At 35.1% G+C, this 25723-nt stretch overlaps 1 protein-coding gene across 1 annotated transcript in view; it reads left to right on the top strand.

Annotated features, from left to right (window-relative positions):
* The window catches only part of LOC128496956 (cadherin-7), a 66627-nt gene extending 42443 nt beyond the window's left edge, over positions 1 to 24184 (top strand). Inside the window, exons 5-12 of the mRNA XM_053466797.1 lie at positions 1939 to 2106; positions 8318 to 8505; positions 10850 to 11103; positions 12634 to 12770; positions 15128 to 15249; positions 16211 to 16325; positions 19916 to 20167; positions 23261 to 24184. Of these exons, the coding sequence (XP_053322772.1) occupies positions 1939 to 2106; positions 8318 to 8505; positions 10850 to 11103; positions 12634 to 12770; positions 15128 to 15249; positions 16211 to 16325; positions 19916 to 20167; positions 23261 to 23754 (1730 nt within the window). The 3' untranslated portion in view covers positions 23755 to 24184. The remainder of the gene's footprint in view (positions 1 to 1938; positions 2107 to 8317; positions 8506 to 10849; positions 11104 to 12633; positions 12771 to 15127; positions 15250 to 16210; positions 16326 to 19915; positions 20168 to 23260) is intronic.
* The last annotated feature ends 1539 nt before the right edge of the window (positions 24185 to 25723 follow it).

Genomic DNA, 25723 nt, shown 5'->3' with positions numbered 1-25723 from the left:
TTTGTTGTGTGGCCCCCCTAATTAGCCCAGTTTCTCATCACACTCTTATTTTCTCTCATTGTATCCATACCTTCTTTGCTGACTGTTTACATGTCCCTGTTTTCTTTCCCATAGCTCAGCTTCTTCTTATTGTTCTGTCTTCTTTCTTTATCTGCTTCCCGCCATGTCTTCTTTCCTTGTCCGCTTCTCTGTGAACAGGCCTCACGGGGCATTTCTGCAAAAGGGCAGAGCTTCCAGACACACCCACTCCCTGATTGGAGAAACAGGGCCCAATTTTAGATGAAAAAAATATGAAAAAAAAACCACTGTAATTTAATGTTATCTATTACTGTCAAATATTAAAGTTATTCAAATCAGGTGATTTGGTAAAAAATGATCAAAAACATTTATTACACACTTGAGTTTGATAAATAAACCTTAGCACATGCATATTTTTATCATTTCCTGTGGTGGTTTATTTACATAAAAACAACACACATTTTTAAGAAGCTTTTACAGTGCCCATAGAAGAAAATATGAATGAGGCAACATTTTACACAAATATCTATAGGAAATGTTTGAACATTTATTAGAAATGATGTTTGTAATGCATTGTTATTACATTCAGATGGGTAAGTGTCTTTAAATGTGTGAAGAATACTTTATCTTGGTAAATATGCAACTGATTTTCCATGCAAAAAACCCTAACCTCCATAGGGGAGAATGGTAGGGAGGGTTGAGGTAGCAGTAGGTTGAATATATGACTCTAATGTTCTTTAGATCTTTTGGCATGTTATTACAGCATTGTATGATATTCTGTTTTTTTCCTGAAATTACCTACATTAATACAAATAATTAGAAACCATGGTGTGCATAACAACAATACTATTGCTTTGTTTGTGCCATTCGTGGTAACTTTTCTATCAAATGCCAACTTTTCTGGCTAAAATATTGCAGGTCCAAACAAAACCTAATTGATCAATTCATAAAATACCATTTGAATTTCTCAACACGCTAGTTATTGATGTAAATATACAAATGGTGATAAACATTTTCTTCTATTTTATGGATTTCAAAAATAAAATATTCATATTTATACTCAGGTAATTTTATGAATTTATATCTGTGTGCATAAATAGCATGGTTAATTCATTAAACAATGAGGTGTAGGTGAGATGCAATAATATATAACATTAGAACTAGCTTAGTTAGTTCTGGTCTGAGGCAAGTTTTTTCATATTATTGCATGACCTCGTCAACACAATCTTTAGTGAAGCTATTTTTTACTGTCTAAACATGAATCTGTATATCCTGAAATATATGAACATGACTCTTATCGTTGGAAAAACTATTACCTTTTTTGTAGCTTTTTGTAAAGTGACAGTAGATGTTCCTAGAGGTTCCTAGTAGGTAACAGAACTAAAAAAAGAATTATTTCAAAGTAATTTTCTTCTCATTTTTGAGGCTTCTAATTTATCTATATTATTAAGTACCTGCCTGGACCAGACAGTCACTGTTCTTATCTGTATGAGTTCCCTACTAAGATTTGCTGATGCTGAATAATCTTTCAATATGGGAATTATGAGCTATGGTTTATGAGTTCCAAGAAACCATTTCTTCCTGGCAAGGAACTCCTATAGGACATGGAACTCTGGGACAAAGTAGGTACACTGACATAAAATGCAATTATTTTTAACCTTATGAAGAGGCGTTTAATGATCTAAATCATCTTAAAGAAATAATGGATGAGGGCATATTCATCTACCGTACATTAAAATTTGTATTTTTTCTAGTTACAAAAAAAAATGTACATGTTTCCGCAAATCACATGATGATAAATATTTCCTGTAAAACCTCACAGTAGACGAAAGCGATTAAATACTAAATGGTATTATCACAACATTAAATGAATTATCTGAATTCAGAGTGTCATTATTTTTTTTTCTTTTTTAACCATAGGTATCATTCGAACAGCCTTACCTAACATGGACAGAGAAGCCAAAGATCAGTATTTGTTAGTAATCCAAGCAAAAGATATGGTGGGACAAATGGGTGGACTATCAGGAACCACATCTGTTACAGTGACTCTTACTGATGTCAATGACAATCCGCCAAGATTTCCACGCAGTAAGCCTTTTTTTTTTTATAAGAATAAGCAAAGCTTATACTTAAGTAGCAAGTGATATGTAAGATAGCATGATTGAAAACATTAAGGTAATTAATAAAAATATGTACAATATATTGTGATGTTATGATTTCAATTATAAAAATTACAGTAAATAATCATTTCAAGATTTCACAGAATAAAATGTGGTATATGGTCTTAATTTTCATGATACAGTGCTGTAAAAACTTGATTATGTGTGGCATACAGGATTAAAATAACTAGACTGATCTGTAGTGTAGCCTATCTGGAGTCATAGACCAAGGTTTTCTTCAAACTTGCAGTCACAACCTAGTAGTGAGTTGCAAAATACTTGTCACTCGCCCATGCCAGGGCTCTTACTTATCCCCTGTTGTATTGAGCACCAGAATGTGTTATCACTTCCTGCCATGTTGTCATCTTCTCTGTATCCATATGGTTATTGACATTACTGCAGCTGGTCATAGACAATAACATAGACATACATTTTAAGGGATTTTAAGATTTTATGGCATGTATATTGTATTTTTCTAGCAACTTTGAACCAAACCTAAAACCTCCAAAGCTTAATTTGCATACTTTAGTATTTGTATGCAGCTACATATATAACCCTTTACTGCTAAAAGTATATTTTGTTATTCTTCTGTCGTACAATAATGTCAGCATAGCACTGAAATCAATTTAATGTATGAATCTTTTAATTGAATATCTAGTTGAAGCTAAAACAATGTTTGATATAACAGGGGGCTATATTAGAAATATGAATTTGTAACAAAGGCCAGAGGGGGTGCTTTAATTATTTAGAACTGAGGCCTTGGTGGGAGAGGGTTGGATTTATATTTTTTTTTTATCATGGAGATCACAGTGTTGGATTAACACGATGGACTGTTGGGTTCTGTCCCTAAATCGTTAATGGACTTGGAACATTTCCTTTGGGTGCCCTGAATAATACTGTGCTAACAGTATAGAACCACAAACAGAAAATCTTCCAAAACATCTCAAGATTTATATATTTGACAGAGTTTTAGCTAATAGAGATATTTACAGTACAGCCATGCTATAAATTTGTGACAGATTTCCTTTAAACAGACACGCAGAGACATCTTTAAATAGTAGCATCTAATATTGTTCATCAAAACGGATCTGCTGGCTGAATTTGCAGTTGAGATGATCTTTCTAGTAACAATGATTGATTTTTTAAGTACTACAAGTACTTGCTATTCATCGAGCAACGTAAGGACTTTGTTCCTATTTTCGTAAATGACCAATTATAGTGGGCTGCATGTAATGTTTGCATTGTTGCCTTTAGCGGATCCAATCCCAGTGATTACTGGAATGAATTGCAGCAAAAAAAGCAGACAAAAACAAATGTTGGGTGGCAGTCATCGGTAAAGGTTTCTAACTAATTTCATAATAACTTGCATCTCAAAAGTACTCACATTGTTATTCAAAGAGCCCCTGAGATGTTTTTAAATTAATAAATGTAACTTGAATTCTTATACGTTTCCTTATATTTATTTTAACGGCTTGACTAGAGTTTAACTTGTAATATTAAATGTATTAAATATACATAAGGCTAAAAAATGTTTAAGCTCCAAAAATGAAAGTCATTACTTTGATTTATTTCAAATGTACCTCTCATAACTGAGAACAGAAGAATGCTTTTAAAATAAATTAATAACATATATTAATATTATGTCTCCTTTTCCTTGAATTTAAAAATTTGAGACACGCTTTGATTTTATATAGCTGATTCTGATATCTTTAGAGACCAGAATGAGTAAGTGGAATCTCTGACACCATGCCCTATGAGCAGCATATCTCGCCATGCCACATTTCATCATCGTATGCTGATCTGATGACAGAAAACACTATGCCTGGCTTGCAGAGCACATGCTAATGGTTTAAGGTGCTGTTCATCAAATTATATAACTAAATGCAACATCGCCAACATAATATTTTTAAGAGAATGCTTAGTTGTCATCTGAAACAAAAGCAGGCACTAATTGGTTTTTGCCATAAAACAGAACATGCTTCATGTTGTTTGTATAATTGAATAAACAAATAAAGAAAAAATAGATATGTCAGTGTTTATTTCCTGGACATGCTAGATCATTTAATATTTTACCTAAATTGCACAGCTCCTTCAACCAAGTGTTATATGTGCAAAGAAATAGCTGTTATATATGTATTTTAGAAGAAGCTTAACATTGGAGAGCTGGCAAATAATGTCCAAAACAGGGACTTTCCTGACCCCGGACTTGTTACAGATATATAATCATTAGAATTAACCCCTTAAGGACAATAGGGGTTATTACTCGTAGTATATTGTGGGACAATGGCTATTTTAACATTTTTCGGTGTTCCTGTTTAGCTGTGATTTTCTTCTTTCTCATTTCGTGCTCCCACACATATTATATATTGTTTTTTTCAGGACAAACAGGGCTTTCTTTAGATACCATTAATTTTATCATATCATCTAATTTACTATAAAAAAATGATAAAATATGGGGATTTTTTGTTAAAAAATTACTTTTTCTCACTTTTTAAACAAAAAACTTTTACTCATCTGCAAAAACGAATGAAAAAACCTGCTAAATAGATTCTACTATTTGTCCTGAGTTTAGAAATACCCAATGTTTTTCTGTTTTTTTGCTTTTTTCTGCACGTTATGGGGCAATAAGTACAGGTAGCGTTTTGCTATTTCAAAACCTTTTTTTCAAAATCTGGTAATTCTTCCCCCCATGTGCCATTTCGGGTATCTTTGAAGCCGGCCAATGCAATTTACCCCATCAAGTCATATATTTTTAAAAACTAGACACCCCAAGGTATTTCACATGCTGGTAATTTAACCCTTTCCATGCACTAATTTTACCACCAGCCTTTGTGAAACTTTATGGTAGTAATTTTTTTTGTATTTTTTTCACACACGTTGTACTTCAGGTATAAATTTATCGCTCCTGGTATATGTCCCTGTCAAACAACACCCCAATATGTGTTCAGTAACATCTCCTGAGCGCAGTGATACCCACATGCATGGGTTTGTTGGGTTATTTGGGAGGTAAAAGGCCGCCTTTGTGAGGTGTGTATTTTTTGGCCATTTAGACATCTGATCCTACTGCCCCCATGTCCCATATTTGGGACACCTTTGAACCCGGCCAATTCAATTTATCCCATCCACTCATGCATTTTTTAATACGAGACACCCTATGGGCATTTGTAATGCCAATATTTTAACTCTTTCCATGCTGGAATTTTTGTAAAGATAAAGAATTTTAGGACTTGCTTATTAATTTTTTTTTTTTTTTTGGTGACAGTGGGGATTTTTATATGTTACCATATTATTTTTATTTTTTTTAAACATTTTTTTAATTTTTTTTTTTTTTAAATTTTTTTTTAATTATTTTTTTTTTTTTTTACTAATCACTCATTAGTGAGCTGGGCTCCATTGACCTTGCATGGTTGGATGCAGTACCTGCATTCAACCTGCAGGAGGAGCTCGAGAGTTCACAAGAGGGTCTGGATAGACCCTCTATGAACTCATTTCTATTGTTGATGCCATCCTGTGAATGACGGCAACGTCATTTACAGGATGGCACTTGTGGTTGCTCCTCGGAGCAATCACAAGGTGATCGGGGTAGGGGGGTAGTGTTACTGACATGCCTCGATATCGAGGCATGTCAGTAACACCATTTATGCTTAGGAAGCGATTCAGATCGCTTCCTAAGCTGTTTTAGCCGGGCGCCGCCGCGATCTTTCATGATCGGTGCGGCGGCGGCCATTTTTCTTCCGGGGAGGGCGGCCAAGGGCTGCCCTCCCCGAATCCACGGTCAGCCTCACTTGGGAGGCTTCCGTGGATGCTGCAAAGCTGCCGATCGCGGCGAAAACGCCGCGATCGCGGCGATGCAGCTATTTAACGGCAGCCCGTACATGTACGGGCATTGTCGTTAACCCGTTGCACGGCAACCCCGTACATGTACGGGGATTGTCGTTAAGGGGTTAATCTACTAGCTTACAATGAAATAATAATAATACTAATTATAACAATAATAATATATAATACAATTTAACACATCAGTGATTCACATATTATATTAGAAAAGAATTGCCAAAATTGGGGTACATTGACGTAGTGGCAGGCTGAGACATATTTGGCCACATAATGTGAAGGAATCCCAAATATTTATGCCTCAGATTGGTGTTTACTATTATAGTATTTGCTGAGTGTGCGCTGGGATTGCACCTCATACCTAAAATAACTTTGCATTCATTTTGTTACAATTTTCAAGGGCAAAAGATAAAAGTTAAATTAACTCTAAACTAATGATAAAGATAGAAAGATTATGCCTTAGGTTGCCTTGTGAAATCCATGAAGAAATAGCAGACAGGCCGTAATATGGGAGACAGAGAGAAACATCAGGAGAAGATCAAGAGTAGATTTGGGTATCATCTGTATATAGATGGTACTGGAAGCCAAAGCGACCTTTTGCTTTGGCAGAGAGCAGGTCAATGGATACTTTTGTTGGAGCCGTTTCAGCAGAGCAAAATGGCCTGAAAGCAGACTGTAAAGGGTCAAGGAGGGAATTAGAAGAGGGAACGTAAGTTAAAGTTAAGTTTGGGGTAAAAATAATGAGAGATAGGGTCATAGTTAGTCAGACAGATTTAGGTGTGATTAGAGCATGTTTGAAGGTTGTAGATACAGTTCCAGAGGATAAAGAAAGATTAAGCCCAAACTTTTGAACAACAGTGTATATTTTTATAGAAACACAAGGACACTGAGGATAGATTTCTCCAAGAAACTACTTTATTTGTTATTGATCCCACTTAAAATATGCGTAGAATGTGCCTCATGGTTTAATAAAGTATGTTTATATGTTTAAATAACCCCAGACCTTCCTTAGCCTTATGTCATTGGCACCACAGAAAAAGCATCCAATAAAATGGAAATCAATATATAATTAAGAATATTACAATCATTTACAGTTTATACTTTACATATTTGTGATTTACAATTTGCTGGTAGAATACATTTAACATTTGTCAGGGTTGCAAAAAATGCTTACATCTTTTCTCTTCATTACTAGCATAAAGTCTTTAGTCATAGGTGAGGCATAAGCTTTAAGAACTTTAGAGATCTCTTTCGTCAGATGGAGGTTCTGTTATTATGAACAGTTTGAACAAGATATCACAAGAGTTCATAGTGAGTCATACAATCACAGCCCTAGTTGAAGCCACCTATCCTGGAGTTTTACAGTTAATTTTGTATGTAATTTCACCCATTTCAAATTAACACCCACATTTCTTATTTTTTTAAATCGTATAAGGGCCTTTTGCATGGACTTCAATGCACTGGAGCGTATGCAAAATGGTGCAAGCATTCTTTAGTTATTGGAGGTTGCAAATAAGACAGTCAGTATGTATCATTTTTTTCTCCCTTCTGGCTGCATTCTTAAGCACTTTTCCTGCACAGATGCTGTAACACTTCCATTAAAATGTGAGTCGATGCAGTCAAACACGTGTATATGTGTTTGGGCTTAATGGTTCTTTTAAAAATTCTGCGCAGAAGCTATATAGGACCACATATTAGATATGGCCAAGTCTACTTTGGCAATGCTACTCTAATTTATTTTTCAGTGTTCTTATATATGTTTTTGTCTGTTGCAGCAGTTGTAAGCTACACTTTAAAAACTACTTTGCAACCATTTCCATATAAATTTGATTTACTAATGCATTTTATATGAATTATGGATTATATCTAATGCAATTCATTGTGAACGACATACTGTATCCTCCAGCAGTCCTTTTACATCTTAAGTAAATGTGATTCAAGTTAATTGAAAGATAACAGGCTGGACCAATAGAGAACGCAGGTCATGACGGCTGGCCCATACATGAGGCAGCAGTAAACTTGCAGAAGAAATACTTAAGCGCATCCATACTGTATTCATCCCAAGCCAACTCCAGTGCTAGTATGTAACAGTGGTGAAACAACAGAGCCAAAGAGGGGTGGTGCATTTCGATTGTGGACCGGCATTACAGTTATTGTTAAATTAAAGTATATATTAGAGTACTTTTACTTACAATCCTTGTTGGTGGGGCTGCATGTCACACTAGAGTGCCTCTTTAATAATGTGGAGGGTGTATTTTAACAAATGCGAAATGTAAACTGTACACTTTTTTTCTTTATTTCCTTAGGATCTGATCAATACTACGTTCCAGAATCTTTGCCGATTGGCTCTGTTGTTGCCAAGATAAAAGCAGCTGATGCTGATGTGGGACCAAATGCAGAGATGGATTATAAAATTATGGATGGTGATGGGAATGGAGTTTTTAAAATATCTGTCGATCAAGATACTCAAGAAGGCATAGTAACAATTCAGAAAGTAAGTTTATTGGATTATTACATTTTTTAAAAGAAGGGTTTTGAAGAAAAAAGAAGTAATTCATTTGAACATGTTTAGTATTTCCTGTAGGGCAATATTACCTTGTTTAAATTAATGGCATAGAGTACAGGGGGCCCTAAGGTGAGTGCTGCTGGTTCAAGGCATCCAGTGGGGTCATGTCACTCATATTACATGACCCCACTCACACATATGCCATTGGGAGTGCAAGCTTCAATGAAGACAGTACACTTTGCAAGGTAAGTGGGGGTGAGCTTTGTGAGAGAGAGGGAGAGAGAGTTTTTTCTATATGTATGAATCTGTAAGTGTATGGTGTTAGAGTTAGTGTGTGTCTAAGTGTATGATGAGAATGTGTTATTGTATGGCGGTACAGTGTGTGTGAGTATTTGGTGTTGGAATGTAAGAATGCGTTCAAAAACAGACACATTAATTAATAGTTTATTTTTATCATTTAACAAAATGCAAATTGATTGAACAGAAGAAAATGTAAATCAAATCAATATTTGCCTTCAAAACAGCATCACTTCTTCTAGGTACAATGTATTTTATAAATATATTGTTAGGCCCAACTGATAATCAATTTAATATTTAGGCTGAAATGCAATCATTAACTGAAACAGAAACAGTTGTGTAGGAGGAATAAAACTAGGTGAGGAACAGCCAAACTCACGGAAAAGGTGAGGTTGCTGAAGACAATTTAGTTTCAAAAGTCATACACCATGGCAAGACCAAGCACAGCAACGAGTCACAAGGTAGTTATATTGCATTAGCAAGGTCTCTCTCAAGCAGGAATTTCAGGGCAGGGGTTTGCAGATGTTCTGTCCAAGCTCTTTTGAGCAATGTTGAGAACCGTAGTGGTAAGCTGAGGAAACTTAGTGGAGCAGATGAAATGTATCCTCAGTGTCTGATATTGCTTACATGTCTTCGCAATCGGAAGATGTGCAGCAGTGCCATCATCTCAGGATTAGCAGAAAACAGGGACGCCTGTCTACTGGAATACTTACGGCCAAAAAGCCATAACACCAACATGCAAACAAGCAGAAACAACTCAACTAGATAGCCTCAAAGCTTTATCCTAGGATGGGCTCTCTGTACTGAAAAAAATCAAGCATGGATCACCACCTATGGAGATGTGCAGTGCAGTTAATGGCGGTCTTAGAATATAAGGACGTGGTTTATAACTCTGCACCGCAGACACAGCTTGATAAACTTCACATGCTGTACAACGCGCTGTGGGATATTAAAAGAGCTAATCTGGCTGATGCTAACTGAGCAGCAAACTCACTCTTACTCCCCTACAATCTCAGATCCAGTATAAGCCCCACCACAAAACGATGTGCATTCTCCTTCAGAGTTTGTCACATGTGGAATAGCCTCACAGGTTCCATCAAATCATCACATAGTCTAAAATCCCTGAAATCCCAGAATTCCTGAGTTTCTCCCAACATCTAAAAGCATAATGTACCTGTTTTTAGATGACTAATTCCTATTTATGCTGCCCGTATCTAGTATTGTTTGTTTTTTCTATAGTTTATTTTTATTTAATCTATATGCGCTGTATGTAAAATCATTTCTGTACTTGGCTTCTACTACAAAGTGCTATATTTTATTTGAGACAATGAGACCTTGTAACATGTAAATGGAAACCTCTTATTAGATCAGTACTTACCATTTATTTGCTTTTATTTCATATTAGCATTGCAATGCTTGAAGAGATTTAATGTAGAAGTTGGAGTATTTTGTTTGGCAACTAATCTTAGCTTTGGCCATGCCATGTAGGTAAACTAGGTGGCTGACCAGGCCACTAAAATGGTAGAGATCTCCAATGTTTAGGTATGCTAGCAAGCTTCTGTATGCTGGAACAGGAAACTATTTCACTGATGGTGTTAGAAACCCAAAGTGTGGCCCTAATCAGTCTTTAATAGTCAAGTCTTCATCCACCATGGTGAATCAGTTTAGGTGAGGTATAATACAGAGATCTCTAAACATTGTGATATTTATTTAATGAAATAAATATTTGGATATATAGTAAAATATATAAAAGATCCTTTACAAATTAGTATATCATGCATATCTAATATGAGGGAGAAATGACCTAGAGCATCGTAAGTCAAGCAAAACCTTTCTTAAGTTTATGATTGTCGCGTGACACAAAAGTCAACACTGAAAAATGTAATTATTGTGTTGCTTGCAATTAACATTTTGTCTGAAAAGAAGAATACCATTTAGAGTTTAAACATTTAATATCTCACAATCTTATTATCAAGCAAAATGCAACTGTTGGTGACTGTCGCTGGTTAAGCATTTTGGGATACATGTCTTACAGGAACTAGACTATGAAACAAAAACCAGCTATACTCTAAGAATAGAAGCATCAAACAAAAATATGGACACTCGATTCATCAGTGCAGGTCCCTTTGTGGATACAACAACATTGAAGATTATTGTAGAGGATGTTGACGAGCCACCTGTGTTTTCTTCGCGCTTATACACCATGGTGGAGTCAGAAGCAGCAAAAGTTGGCACTAGTATTGGAACTGTATCTGCCCATGATCCAGATGTAGCAAATAGTCCAGTGAGGTAAGCAACCTTGGTCTTGCTCAAACCAATAGTAACATTATTTAACAGAACATAAATTGTATGGTTGTTTTAAAAAGGAAGAATCATACATTTAGCTAATTTGCTTATATTATCCATAAACACCTGTATATTATCTATACATTATTCATTTTACATTATGAATTGAGACACAATTATTTAAATTAGGTCCAAATAGTTATATATTTTACAAGTCTTTACAATAATTGTAATTGAAAATAACCTAGTCAGTGTAAATGAGGTAAGCAAAGCATAATATGGTTCCCTGGAATGCATATGTGTAATTTAAACATTCTCTTTATCTATAGATATAATCTCTATACAGTCTGTTACAGTATTAGAGGTGGAGGAATACTGTGGGATGCTGATATATTTCCACAAGTGTAGCAGCTGAGTTAACAAAACAATACATTTCTTTAAATCCAATGTATAACAATCATGACATCAAAAACAATTGCATCATATATATCACACATGCCTTTCTCGTTTTACATTTAGGCTAGCCTCCAGAAATGTAGTGTTCATGTGGCAAATATTAATTCAATGCCTCATTGGACATGTTCCCATGTTGAAAATTAAACAATTTCTCATTGTGGAAACCTTGCATCTCATTGCAAAATGGCAGAAACATTGACATGTGAAATTGACAAAGGCAGTAACTGTGCAGCCTTCGACATACTGGGAAGTCATTCTAAATTATTCACCACTATGGGGTTCAACATGTTGAAGGTTCACACATTATAATAGAAGGAATTAAAATTGGGGACTTCAACTAACTATTACTAACACAACCTGGGTTCAGAAACTGTAGTTTAGATTGTTTTGCATGCTTTGAATATAGCTTGTCTTCTGACAGTGTGTAGGCAATATTTATTATGCTAGTTTAGTCAAGATCTTCATGATTCTATAGTAAAAACTATCATGGAAAACTAAGATTTTCTCAATAATAATATCATAGTTAAGCAAAAAGTTTTATATAAAACATAAAACTTTGATATATTCATAAAAATGAACGGGACAATTTGAGGCAATGAGGAGATTAAACATGAGCAGAGGGTTATCTCTGGTTATCTATTAAATCTTTTTCCATTAACCCTGTCCTGTCTGCTTAAAATGATAGTGGATAGTTATCACTAGGGAAGGCTGCCAGCATTCTAGATAACAGACCCTCATAGTGTTCTGTAAACCATCCAATGCTTATGTGTGAGATGTTAATTGATCAAGAGCATATCTATATAAACATTTGCCCAGATTCTTCTCTGTGCATATGAATGTGTAGATACATTTTCTAGATCAACTAAGGTATCACACATAAGCACTGAACAGTATGAGGGTGTATTACAGTGTCAGTTACAGCTGTTATTCTTTGGACCTCCAAATGATGAGAATCACTAACCCAGATCATGGTATTCAATTCATAATGCATGCAGTCCATTTGGCCAAATATATTCGTCATATGTCTTCCAAGTTTGGAATATGTGCCAACCTAATTACTTTAATGTCTTAATTTAGATACTCAATAGATCGCAATACTGACCTTGAGAGATTTTTCAATATTGATGCCAACAGTGGACTCATTACCATAGCAAGATCTTTGGACAGAGAGACCAATGCAGTCCACAATATCACAGTCCTGGCCATAGAAAGCCGTAAGTTGTTCATTTTTATCTTTACATTGTATGGATTGTTACTTGATCTATGAATTAATTTCATATTATTTCACTTCTAACGTTTTACTGCAGTATATTCTCTGGAACCTGATGGCAAATTTGTAACCAGATAGAAAAATACAGTTATTATACAGAATATTTGTTCCATCCATGGGTGTTTGTTTTCTAAATCTGGAGATTTGAAATATGGTTAGTTGTATTATTCGAAGGGATTGAGGTCAGGACTCTCTGCTGGCCAGTCAATTTCTTCCACACCAAATGCATCCAACGATGTCTTCATGGACCTTGCTTTGTGTATTGGGACACAGTCATGCTGGAATCGAAAAGGGCCTTCCACAAACTGTTCTCACAAAGGAACAAGCATAGCATTGTCCAAAATATCTTGGTATGCTAAAGCAAATTCCCCATCAGTGGAATTCCCCATCAAATTCCCCATCAATCCTTGAAAAACAGCCCCAGACACAATGCAGTCAGGCACACAATGCAGTCAGGACATTTTCCTGGTATCTGCCAAACCCAGGCTCACACATCAGACTGCCAAACAGGGAAGCATGAATCATCACTCCACAGAACAGTCCAGTAGAGGTGTGCATTATACCACTTGATACAACACTTGGCATTGTACTTGGTGATGTGAGGCTTGCATGTAGCTGCTCGTCCATGGAAACCCATTCCATCAAGCTCCCGGTGCACATTGTGCTGATATTAATGCCAGTGGAAGTTTGGAACTCTTCAGCTGTGGAACCAGCAGAGTTCTGTGACTTTACAAAGTATTCTGCTTCATGGCTGAGTTGCTGCTATTCCTAAATGCTTCCACTTTCCAATTATACCACTTACAGTTGGCTGTGGAATATCCAGCAAGAATAACATTTCACGAACTGACTTATTGCAAAGGTTGCATCCTATCATAGCGCTACGTTTGAATTCACAGAGCTCTTCAGAACAACCCATTTATTTCCCAAATGTTTGTAAATGCAGAGTGAATGGCTAGGTGCTTCATTTTATATACCCATGGCAACAGGTATGATTGAAAACCCTGAAGTAAGAGATGTATCGCAATACCTTTGTACAGTGTGTGTGTATATGTTATATATATATATAGATGTGTACATACATACAAGGGGCATTTGAAAAGTTTCCACACTTTTGTATATATAATTTAAATTAAAAAAGTACAGAATATTTTCAAACGCCCCTTGTGTGTGTGTGTGTATAAATATATATATATATATATATATATATATATATATATACATACATACACATACTCACTGCTGGCCACTTTATTAGGTACACCTTCCTAGTACCCGGTTGGACCCCCTTTTGCCTTCAGAACTGCCATTCTTTGTGGCATACTTTCTACAAGGTGCTGGAAACATTCCTCAGAGATTTTGGTCTATATGGACATGATGGCATCACACAGTTGCTGCAGATTTGTCGGCTGCACATCCATGATTCGAATCTCCTGTTCCACCACATCCCAAAGATGCTCTATTGGATTGATATCTGGTGACTGTGGAGGTCATTGGAGTTTAGTGAACTCATTTTAATGTTCAAGAACCCAGTTTAAGATGATGTGAGCTTTGTGACATGGTGCATTATGTTGCTGGAAGTAGCCATCAGAAGATGGGTACAATGTGGTTATAAAGGGATGGACATGGTCAGCAACAATACTCAGGTAGGATGTCACGCTTAAACGATGTTCAATTGGTACTAAGGGGCCCAAAGTGTGCCAAGAAAATGTCCCCCTCACCATTACATCACCACCACCAGCCTGAACCCTTGACACAAGACAGGATGGATCCATGCTTTCATGTTGTTTATGCCAAATTCTGACCCTGCTACCTGAATGTTGCAGCTGGAATCGAGACTCATCAGACCAGGCAACTTTCTTCCAGTCTTTCCTTGTCAAATTTTGTTAAACCTGTGCGAATTGTAGCCTCACTTTCCTGTTCTTAGCTGACAGGAGCGGCACCCGGTGTGGCTCAAGGTTTGAGGTGTTAACAAGCAATTGAACAGATGTACCTAATAAAGTGGCAAGTGAGTGTATATCCTTAATCATCTATATCTCCATATATCAGTGTTTGTTTAGATTGTAGTAAACGTTTTCAACAAAAGGAAACCTATTCTATAAAGCATTGCTAAGAAATCATGAAGAAATATGAATGCAGTCTAACCTATTCACAAGAACTGTCATCAGCTCACTGGACTGTAGAAAGACTGGTTAACCATGTGTCTACATTTAGGATATATCAAAGTATTGACAAAAAAGCCAAAGGGGAGACAGGGCTTTTAAAGAACAATACATTTCAATCTACTTTTTCTACTTGTTACAGAAAATCCAGCACAGATTGGGAAAGGATTTGTAGCTATAAATATAGTTGATATTAATGATAATGCTCCTGAATTTGCCATGGAATATGAGACTACTGTCTGTGAAAGTTCTCCCCCTGGTCAAGTAAGTTTTCATGAAACCTCAGTTTATGAATTGATATCTAAATTTCTTTTTACTATGGTGTTGCAGAATATCTAAAGTTTTCATGTGTACGTTAACGCTTTCAGGAAGATATTTAAATAATTTTAACTACTTGCAACTGTAGATCTTCATGTGTCCATAAATTAGGGGAAATGCCTCCAATCTTATTTGTCTAGGTCAAATCACAATGAAGGTAGGGTCTGATTGCATTATGAATAGCCTAGTTTTCTGCTCCTTAATTTTCATTTATGTCATTAGACATACTTTAAACCAATTATTCTTAATTCTCTCTACTGTGCTGAAGCAAATGTGCTTGTATTAACTATTTATTCTAAGAAGTACATTTTAAAGTATCTCTTCCACTATAGTTTTAGTGCATCTTAGTATTCTTCTGTATTATTCTTGGACTTATTAAATTAAATGCAATGCACATGCAAACTTGAATCATTTCAATCATACCCTCCCACCCCTGCTCCATCGTGTATTTAACGATGCAAGGGGAATTGTTTGACGAATCCTTGCTTAAAACTTTTCAGAAGATATATCACACATCTGCAACCAATCTTTTAGAACAAAGCAAAACATAATTGAACCAGTAAGATGTTCCCTATAGCTTCTAATTGACATTCTTCATATATGACAAGCTGTTTAATAAATAAATGTGCCGAATGCATTGGTTTAAAACCTGGAATGAATATGTCTGTTCTGTCTAAGCATTCTACAGCTCAGTTTTGATCTGACATTCATCTGGAAATAATCTTAGGGGAAGATCCATTGGTTTAATTATTTTTGTCATGTTTGATGGATGTTCATATCAGTCTCCTGCCACTTATTTCATACTATAATATAAATGTGGAATTACTGCAGTGGAATCTTACATATTCTCTGTGCATTGCTGAATAATATAGATTGTACATTATGAGTATGTTTTTCTCTTCCAAAGGTAATTCAAGAAATAAGTGCAGTGGATAAAGATGATCCATCAAGTGGTCATTGGTTTTATTTTAGTGTACCACCAGAAGCAAATAATATAAATTTTACACTGAGAGACAATAAAGGTATGTATTATTATTTTGCAGAGATTAAATCACATTTGTTAATATGGTTAAATTATTTTCAAAGTGACTTGATCAAAAATTTTAATTCATCATTACAAATTGCCTGAATATTGTTTTAACATTTTTAACGGGCCATATGGGCATTTTTAAGATACTTGTAAAAAATTTTTTTTTTAAACTATCTGTTTCCAGTGCACGTTTTATATTTACTATTCCTGTGCCATGTAAATGTTAGAACGCTTTAAAAAGCTATTATGTGTGCAGCCAATCAGGGAGGAGAATGTCTGTTGCTAGCTAGGATATAGCAACCCTCATCAGGAAATGCCATTTTTCTGTTGCCAATATCATAAATTTTGTGATGACAAAAATTAACTATACGTTTGTTCTACTTATAAATCTGTTTCAAGGAGACACCATTGTATTTACTTTGTTCATCCTGGTCTACTTTTACTAAAATATTTACTTCCTCCGTCTGGCTTTGTTTCTTTTAGACAAAATACAGTGGGTTGATGGGGTACACATATACACAATGTCTATTTATCAACACACTACTGCATGACATAGAATTTCCCAAATAGTTAAATACCAAAATATTTTCATTGATTTACTTTGAAGGGTAAAAAGATAACAGCAACCAAGATAGTAAAATTGTAAATCTCTGCCTAGTGGAGCCAGGAATTTTAGTAGAGGACAAAATGGCAGAATTCAAATTTAAATATTATTTTTTACATTCTTGTGTGGAATGCAGTATTTGAGACTCCCAATTAATAGTACTGAAGAGGCACATGATGGTCCCATAATATTTATCAGTAAATATCTGAACATTGACCATACACAATAGACTTCATGCAACCTCTGATCCACATTTATCAGATTTATGGTATTGTAACCTTAAATCTTCCCATAGAAGATCATTTCACACTTTGTTGTAGCAATCTTATAATTTTTCTTTTTTTTTTCTTTTAAATCAAGGGTTCATTGAACTCTCTAACCATGAGATTGGTATCGCTAGTGAGTAACCTTGATAAAAATTTGAAAAAAAAATAGGATCCAAGCTGTTTCTCTGCAATGAAGTCACAAGCTGATACTTCATGGCAATGTTGTTAATAATTAATCCAAAATATATTGTTCTAAATACATTCACTTTTTACAATTTTCAGTATGATTCCATCTGAAATTTGCAATTATATTGCTTATAGAGGAAAGCTGACATTAACTTGCATTGTTATAATATTGTAAACGAGGCACATGAGACTGTTGTGAATGCTGAGTATTATATAATGTTATTTATTGTGCTGTGTATAAAAAGTCTAGGTTCCGGTCTTACTACGAATCTTTGGCAAACCTAAAGATAGAATGAAGTGCTAAACATGCATACACTTTACATGGTTCTCATGGTGCATAAATAAAATACATTTATACATACACAAAAGCTTCATTGTTGGGAGTACTGAAAATAACTAAATATATATAACATTCTGAATTGTTTTCTGCCCCTTCTTAAAAAAATGCATGGGCAATAACCTATAGGCAGATTTATATTTTATATCCATATAAAATGAAACAAACATGTGAAATGTAAAGAGAAGATGAAACAAATGTTAATTTACCCAGGTGCGCAAACTTTATATCAGATAAGAATAATATAAAAGAATACCCATTTAGGGACATCCTTTCTAATCCCCTATCTCCTGCACATTCCCCATCCTCTGACTACTCCCTTTCTATTCCTGAGAGAGAGGATAAAGTATACCTTCCCTGGTATGAAGGCATGAGGTCTATCCAATCACCCTCGGGTGCCGCAAGAGTGGACAGTAAAAATCTATGTCCCTCACCTTTGTCCTTAATGGATGAATATCTTTAAGACATAAATCAGTCACTTAATTTTTTAGAGCCATGATGTTAAGCCATTGCTTTTCATCTTCACCCTAAAGTAATCGTCCAAAAAAATGGTGTCCATTCAATTCAATGGAGGATGCAATTTAGCTTCCAAACACTGAGGGGCGCTAGTGCACATACGTACATATAGTGTATGTGTCAATTTGCGGCCATTAGATGGAAGATTTTTATTATCTTAATACATTCATTTAGTCATCGTTTTACTATGAGTACTGGTATGTAAAATGTGTCTTTTACAATAATCTTTTATACAAAATTTTGCTATAGGACACACATTTACCTAGAGGGAATTGATGTCACATTGTGATCTATTCAGACTTAAGGTCATCTGTTAATATATCATAGTTCTCAATAATATATTCTTTTTCATGTAATCAAAAGTAATATGAAACTGCCTAAAGCACAAATGGACATTAGTTTCCCAAATGTAATAAAATGGTCTCTAAACTGAAAGGAAAAACCAAAAGTGTCTAAATAGCATTTACATTATGTTGATATGGTATGTAATCATTGCAGATATATTTTACCATTCTTTAATTTAGTCAAACTACTCAAATAGATATTATGTGAGAATAAATTATGGCCAAATCTCTATGACCTATTTTGAAACAATCCAAAAACTATAGAAAAAGTCATTGCAAAAATAATTTATTGACAGCATAAAATTATTTAATCAAAGCACAATAGTCTTTCTTATTTTGTTCTTCAAGCTCCTTTGCTAACCCTCTCTAGCATACTTTTTTTTGTACAAACAGAAGCTTGCTCAGCCATATAATAAAGCAATGTCATGGTAACTGTTTTCAATGCTATCACAGATCAACTGTAGTATATCTTCAAGGACATCAATTTCCCAAAGAAAAAAAAAATCATCATTCTTGCATTCTTGTCCTCGCAGCATAGTTGTATTCTTTTCCTCAAAATGTTTTTGTGTTTTGAGATCCCTATAAATAGAACTGAATGAGATTTAATTTGTTTATATATGTTTATTTAACATTTTAATATTTATATATATTTGTTGCAAAAAAAAATAATAAAAACACAATTTTAATTGGCTTCTTTGGAACATAACAGTACATATTCAGAATCTGAGTTTAGATATTTATGAAATCTTTTCACACAGTTTTTTTTCTTCATATTATAGATTGTTTGATTAGTTCTGGCATTGCCAAAGGGTAATAAATCTTTGACAACCAGTGAAAAGTCAAAAGTAATGCTAAATTGGCTGTCCCTTTTCTCTCACTTCGTTGATTGAAGAACCGCAATGTGACATTTGCTTGACTTTGTATCATGCCTGTATTTAGACAGAAATTGTGATGTACCAAGAAGTAATAAATATGTTTCCAAACAACACTTAAATGCTAATTTATTCCTAATGCTTATGGGGGAAAAGCACCTGTATCTAGTGTAGCCTATCCAATTGAATTGCATTTGACAAATGTATACCACTGCTGCCTATGTTTTTCAGGTCTTTTTTTCATAAGCAAGCTTTCAGGATTTATAGATGCCTTTGGCAATGTAACAGATAACTAGGAATATAGTCTTCTCTAGAATACAAAATGGACATTTTTTGAAAGGAATCTTGCTTTGTTCAATATTTTGATACCTAAACGTCTCAGTGGAAATATTGGAAAAGAATACTTGGTACAGAAAATGTTTAAGTAAATATAGTATTTTTTTTTTTTTAACTACAGATAATACAGCATCGGTTCTAACAAGGAGAAATGGGTTTCGGAGACAAGACCAGTCAGTATTTTATTTGCCCATCGTTATTGTGGACAGTGGATCCCCTTCTCTTAGCAGTACAAATACCCTGACTATTAGAGTTTGTGACTGTGATGCAGATGGCATAGCCCAAACATGCAATGCGGAAGCGTACATCTTACCAGCTGGTTTGAGCACGGGGGCTCTCATTGCAATATTAGCCTGTGTACTGACATTGTTAGGTAAGTGTCTAGTTTTGTAATTTATTTACATTTATTTTTTTGGTATTGTGGATATAACCGTATTTGCTCGATTATAAGACGACCCTGATTATAAGACGACCCCCCAAAATCAAAATATTAATTTAGGAAAAAAACAAAAAGCCTGAATATAAGACTACCCTATAGGAAAAAAGTTTTACTAGTAAATATTAATTCATGTAAACTAATTTTCATATTTAATAAAAGCTATGATTGAGAAAAATATATTTTTTATTTCCATTTATTTGCCAACCTGCCCCCCCCAGTTATGCACATCTGCCCCCAGGCTTGCCACTCTGCCCCCAGAAATGCCTTATACCCCCCTATTTGCCACTCTGCCCCATGATGTGCCTTATACCCCTATATGCCACTCTGGCACATAGGGGGTTAAAAGGCATATCATGGGGCTGAGTGGCATATAGGGGGTTAAAATGCATTCCTGGAGATATATATATATATATATATACTGCTAACAGCAATCACACTCCTATCAAGCCAAGGCAGCCAGTACATGCTGGAACCTGGGGATGTTAGAAGTGTGATTACAGCCTCCCTATGCCATGCTACCACCCCCACCCCCCTTACACATCCATGCTATCACACACACACACACTCATTCACAAACATTTAAATACTCATTCATTCCATTAATCACACATACACACACACGCTCAAACCCCCCACCCCCTTACCTGAACTGCAGATCTCCCACTCGCAGACTTCTGCAGGGGCCTGGCTGTGCGAGCAACTTCTCTGGCCCCGCCCCCAGAGGAAGGAGGGGGGAGGTAGAGTTATGTGAGGACTGTGCTAGCTTCCTGTTTCCTGCTGCTAATAGCAGAGACGCTGCTCGCGATCAAAGCCCGGTAAGCAGCACGGCCGAAGCAGAATGAGGTCTGATTAGAAGACGATCTCGATTATAAGACGAGGGGTATTTTTCAGAGCATTTGCTCTGGAGAAAACCTCGTCTTATAATCGAGCAAATACGGTATATGATGGTAAGTCAATTTTGACAAATAATAAGATGTCCACAGGCATGCAACCTAATAATATTGGCCAAATGGCCAAAAAGCTACCAATTCCAGATGCATAGTCCTTTCTAGGTAGTACATTTTTTCATGGGCACACACCATTAGAAATTTAGGAGTTACTTAAATATATTTAAGTCTTGGCTGTAGCAGTATTTAAATAACACATGGATATCCAACTATACTGTTTTATTCATAATAAATATTACAAAATACACACAGGGACAGCAACCTAATTACAAATCTTGTCATGTTTCTGATTACAGTGTAATAGGACTGTAATAGAGAACTAAATGATGTTGCCCAAGGTTTTACTACTTTGTTAGAATATAATTATATTGTCTTCCAGGAATTCCTATAAAATTAAATATAGGCGTGAGAAACCCTGCATGAAAGTTGAGACAAATGCCATAGAAACCAGGAGACTATTTCCAAATTCAGCATTGAAATTGCTCCAGTTATTTCCCAGCTCTATTGAGGTTGATATTTACTAAGTCACTATTAGGGGGAATGAGTAATAGAATCAAAGTAAAAATATCAGAATAAATGATGAACATTTTGACATGCTCCTCAAAGACAAAAGAAGGATTTCCAACAAGGAATAAATGTGACATTCGGAACCTTGAAACCACAGAGCAACATATGATTCAGAAGGAATCAAATCAGACCTAATTGGCAGTCTGCTATTGCTCCATTGCCATCTTTATAAAATAATAGAAGAGCAATATAAAAAATACTATATATCTTTGTATGTATTCTAATGACAAATATTGCTTGATTTTTGGTTTTCATTTTTATGGGTATTTTTATTTGGCTAACTTAATGCTTATTGTTTATTATTTTATACTAATTACACATTGGCAGATTGTCTGACAGATGTATACTGTCACAGCACTTTCATATTCATGACATTGGAATAAAGAGACTAAATCGTTATTCAATTGAGGACTTAGTTTGTCTTCCTTGGAAATTAACAGAATAAAATTAGAAATCTCAACACTTATGGTTCTGGTAATATTAAAAAAATTGGCAAGAGTTTCACGGAAAATTGCCTTTCATTTAATTATAATTGATACTGCCTGTGCTTGTTTAGACAATAACAAACTATTTAAATGATATTGTAAAGGTCACATTTTTATCCACAAACATTTTCTGAAAACTTTTTCCGAGATGCCTGAAACCACTGTCTTCTCTATTTAATTTAAAACGGAGAGAAGTACTGTTTACATTATTTTTCAAGCAAACATTAAGGCTGAAGTAGCAATATTTTACATTTGTAAGACATCTCCTAATAGATGGATCATTAAAGAAAGCCTACTAGCAACGACATGACAAGCAATTTATTGCTTGTTATATGTGTCGAGGGAAGCTGCAGGAAAAAATGTATTTCACCCTATTATGGAGAAACCGGACGACTTTTAAAGGTTTTCCCCATAGGCTTAAGCATAGAAAGAAAATACTTTCAAAAGAGGATACAGAAGGTAAGCATGGTAAATTAGGTTCATTTATCTTGTAATGAGTAAAATAAATGTGCACACCTAGAAAAACATTATTTCAACTGCTTTCCCCATACAGAGATATTTGACATTAATTAAAGGTAGGTAAGTTGATAAACGTAAGATGCTTAACACTTTTATTTTTCATTCATTGTAAAGGTGTTTTGAAAAGTAAACACAACATGAATAAACATACTAAATGATTAAATGTACCATTTAAACAATACTGTAATAAACTATTAATTCAACTAAAAATAAAAACAGCAAAAGGATACTTATATGATTTTTTTCAGAATAGACAGTAACTAAACGTGGGTGAGTCTGCCATCAAGTAGCTTGAGCCAAGTTAGGCCCAACCCCAAACTCAGTGAGTTCTGCACGATTCAAGTCACTGTTTATAAGAACCTCAATGCTAAGAGGAGGAATTGGTTGATTTTTCTACTTTCATAACAAGCCAGGAGTGAGTCATGTGTTGAAGTTGAAGCAGGCATATTCAATTGCTTATAAAATCAGACATGGGGTACTTCACACTAATACTACATTTTATATTCCAGTGCTTGTCCTTCTCATTGTAACAATGAGACGACGAAAAAAAGAACCTTTAATTTTTGATGAAGAAAGAGATATCAGAGAGAATATCGTGAGGTATGACGATGAGGGTGGAGGTGAAGAAGACACCGAAGCCTTTGATATGACTACATTAAGAAATCTTAACATCATTAGAGACAACAAATCACGAAGAGATGTAACGCCAGAAATTCAGTTTTTAAGTAGACCATCTATGAGAAGTGCTCCAGACAATTTGATCTTTAGAGAATTTATTTGGGAAAGACTAAAAGAAGCGGATGTGGATCCATGTGCTCCTCCCTATGACTCCCTGCAGACCTATGCATTTGAAGGGAGTGGCTCAGTTGCAGACTCACTTAGTTCACTGGAGTCAGTCAGCTCAAACTCTGAACATAATTATGATTACTTGAGTGACTGGGGCCCACGTTTTAAAAGACTTGCTGATATGTATGGAACTGGTGAGGACACCTTGTATTCATAGCATTTGAATACATTTGATTAATGCACTACAAAAAAAAAACCAACAACTCAGTATTGACTATAACAATGTACTTATGTTCTCATTTTAATATTTTAGGATTTTTGTTTTGTGAAAAACAATATCTTTGTTATACCTGTCCTGGGGACTGCACTGACAATTCATCTTTTATTTTTTAGATTATAAAAATGTATGTGAGCTTATGAAAACAGATTTGTTATATTACGATAGCGGTATCTTGTGACACAATTTCATTTCCAAACAAAAATTGCCACTAATCATCTAAGGACTGATTCTGGTTAGCTGAAATTTTTGACAAAAAGGGGAGTCAATTACAGTATGGTAACATGTGCAGGATGTGGTTTAATTACATATTTTGTAATTTCACAGCCATTGTTATCACGCCATCTAACAATTGATTCACTATATGGATAATAATGCAGTATTCATGTTAATAATTGAGGCTTTTAATAGCTAAACAGATTTTATATGTACAGAATTGGCAACTGATAATAGCATGTCAGAACCCCCAAGAACTGTATTCATTGTCATTTTACTGCTATGGAGAAGATACTTGGAGCTCTGCAGGTTATATGTATGACATTGGAAAATATTTAAGCCTATTTAACGAGGCATCTGCAAACGCTGTAATACAGCTCAACACAATTATCACCTACCCTGTATATGGCCACAAGGGATTTAATTGTGGGAACTAAATCCCTAAATATTCAATATAAATGTATACAAAGTCTAAAAGGCTATTTTTTATTAATGTGTTTAAAATATCCAAAACAAAATAATGGTGGCAATTACATAGTTAACAGCAACCTTCTAAAAAAGCCAGAGTCCCCTGGTACTAAATGAATAAAAATCAGCCTTTTAGACTTTGTATATATTGAGCTCTGTAATACATTAGTTTTTTGTATTATAGCAGGACAAAACAAATATATATATATATATATATATATATATATATATATGTTAACCCACTGTCTCTAAGACTGGGGACTTAAGATAAAATGACCCTGGAATCTGAATGTAATCAAAATTACCAAACGTAACAATTTTCTACTATGCATTATATAGGGTGCCTTATCAATATAGCAAAGCTTGGTAACTGCAGCTACTATCTCACTCTATTTGTGCTACAACGCCAGTTATTGTTAGACAGCAAAACCTACATCACCATGTAGGCGACCTGGGCACCTGCATAAAGGTGCAAAGCTAGTCTAAGCAGGTTCATGCAGGATGTGTCACGCATATTTCACTGTAGGTACTAGAAACCCGATAGCAAGACCTGTAAGAGGACAGTGTTACATGATAGGAGTAATGATCTAAAACAGCTAGAATTCTGTACATCGTTTGTAATGTAAAATACCATGTAAATGCAGAACTCACGCTGGTTGGCTTGCATAGCCTTTCTCTTTTAAAGGCTAAAATAATTAGGTTCATGCTTAGTAAAGATATATATATATATATATATATATATATATATATATAATGGCATGGGGAAATTTTAAAAATGTAATTAGTGATCTGAAAATGAAAAAGTTTGTTAGTAGAAATGAATCAGCTAGTTTTGCAGAACACAAGGACAATTCAAAATATCTTTTACATGTTCTACTAATGTTATGGTATGAGGACCTACAACTCCCCTCAACGGCTCCCAGATCAGTCCTTTTTATAGTAAAGTACACCCTGGATACATATGTATACATAAATTACAGACATACAATGAAGGCAAGCCAGTGTGGACTAGGATGACCACATTCTTGTTTCCAGTACACTGGTGTTTGCATGTTGCTGACAAGAACATGGAACGTGCTCCCCTGCAGAACATAGGATGTATAACTAAGTAACTGATTCCTCTCTGTGATTTTATACAGCTCTTGAGTAACAGTAAGTGAAATGTGTATGTGCCCTTGAAAAGTGTTGTTACCCTTGTTTGTGTTTGGCCCAACAAGCACAGAGG

Source organism: Spea bombifrons, chromosome 5 (genome assembly GCF_027358695.1).
Source record: "Spea bombifrons isolate aSpeBom1 chromosome 5, aSpeBom1.2.pri, whole genome shotgun sequence".
NCBI classification, from domain to species: domain Eukaryota; kingdom Metazoa; phylum Chordata; class Amphibia; order Anura; family Pelobatidae; genus Spea; species Spea bombifrons.
This window is presented reverse-complemented; position numbering and strand designations above follow the sequence as displayed.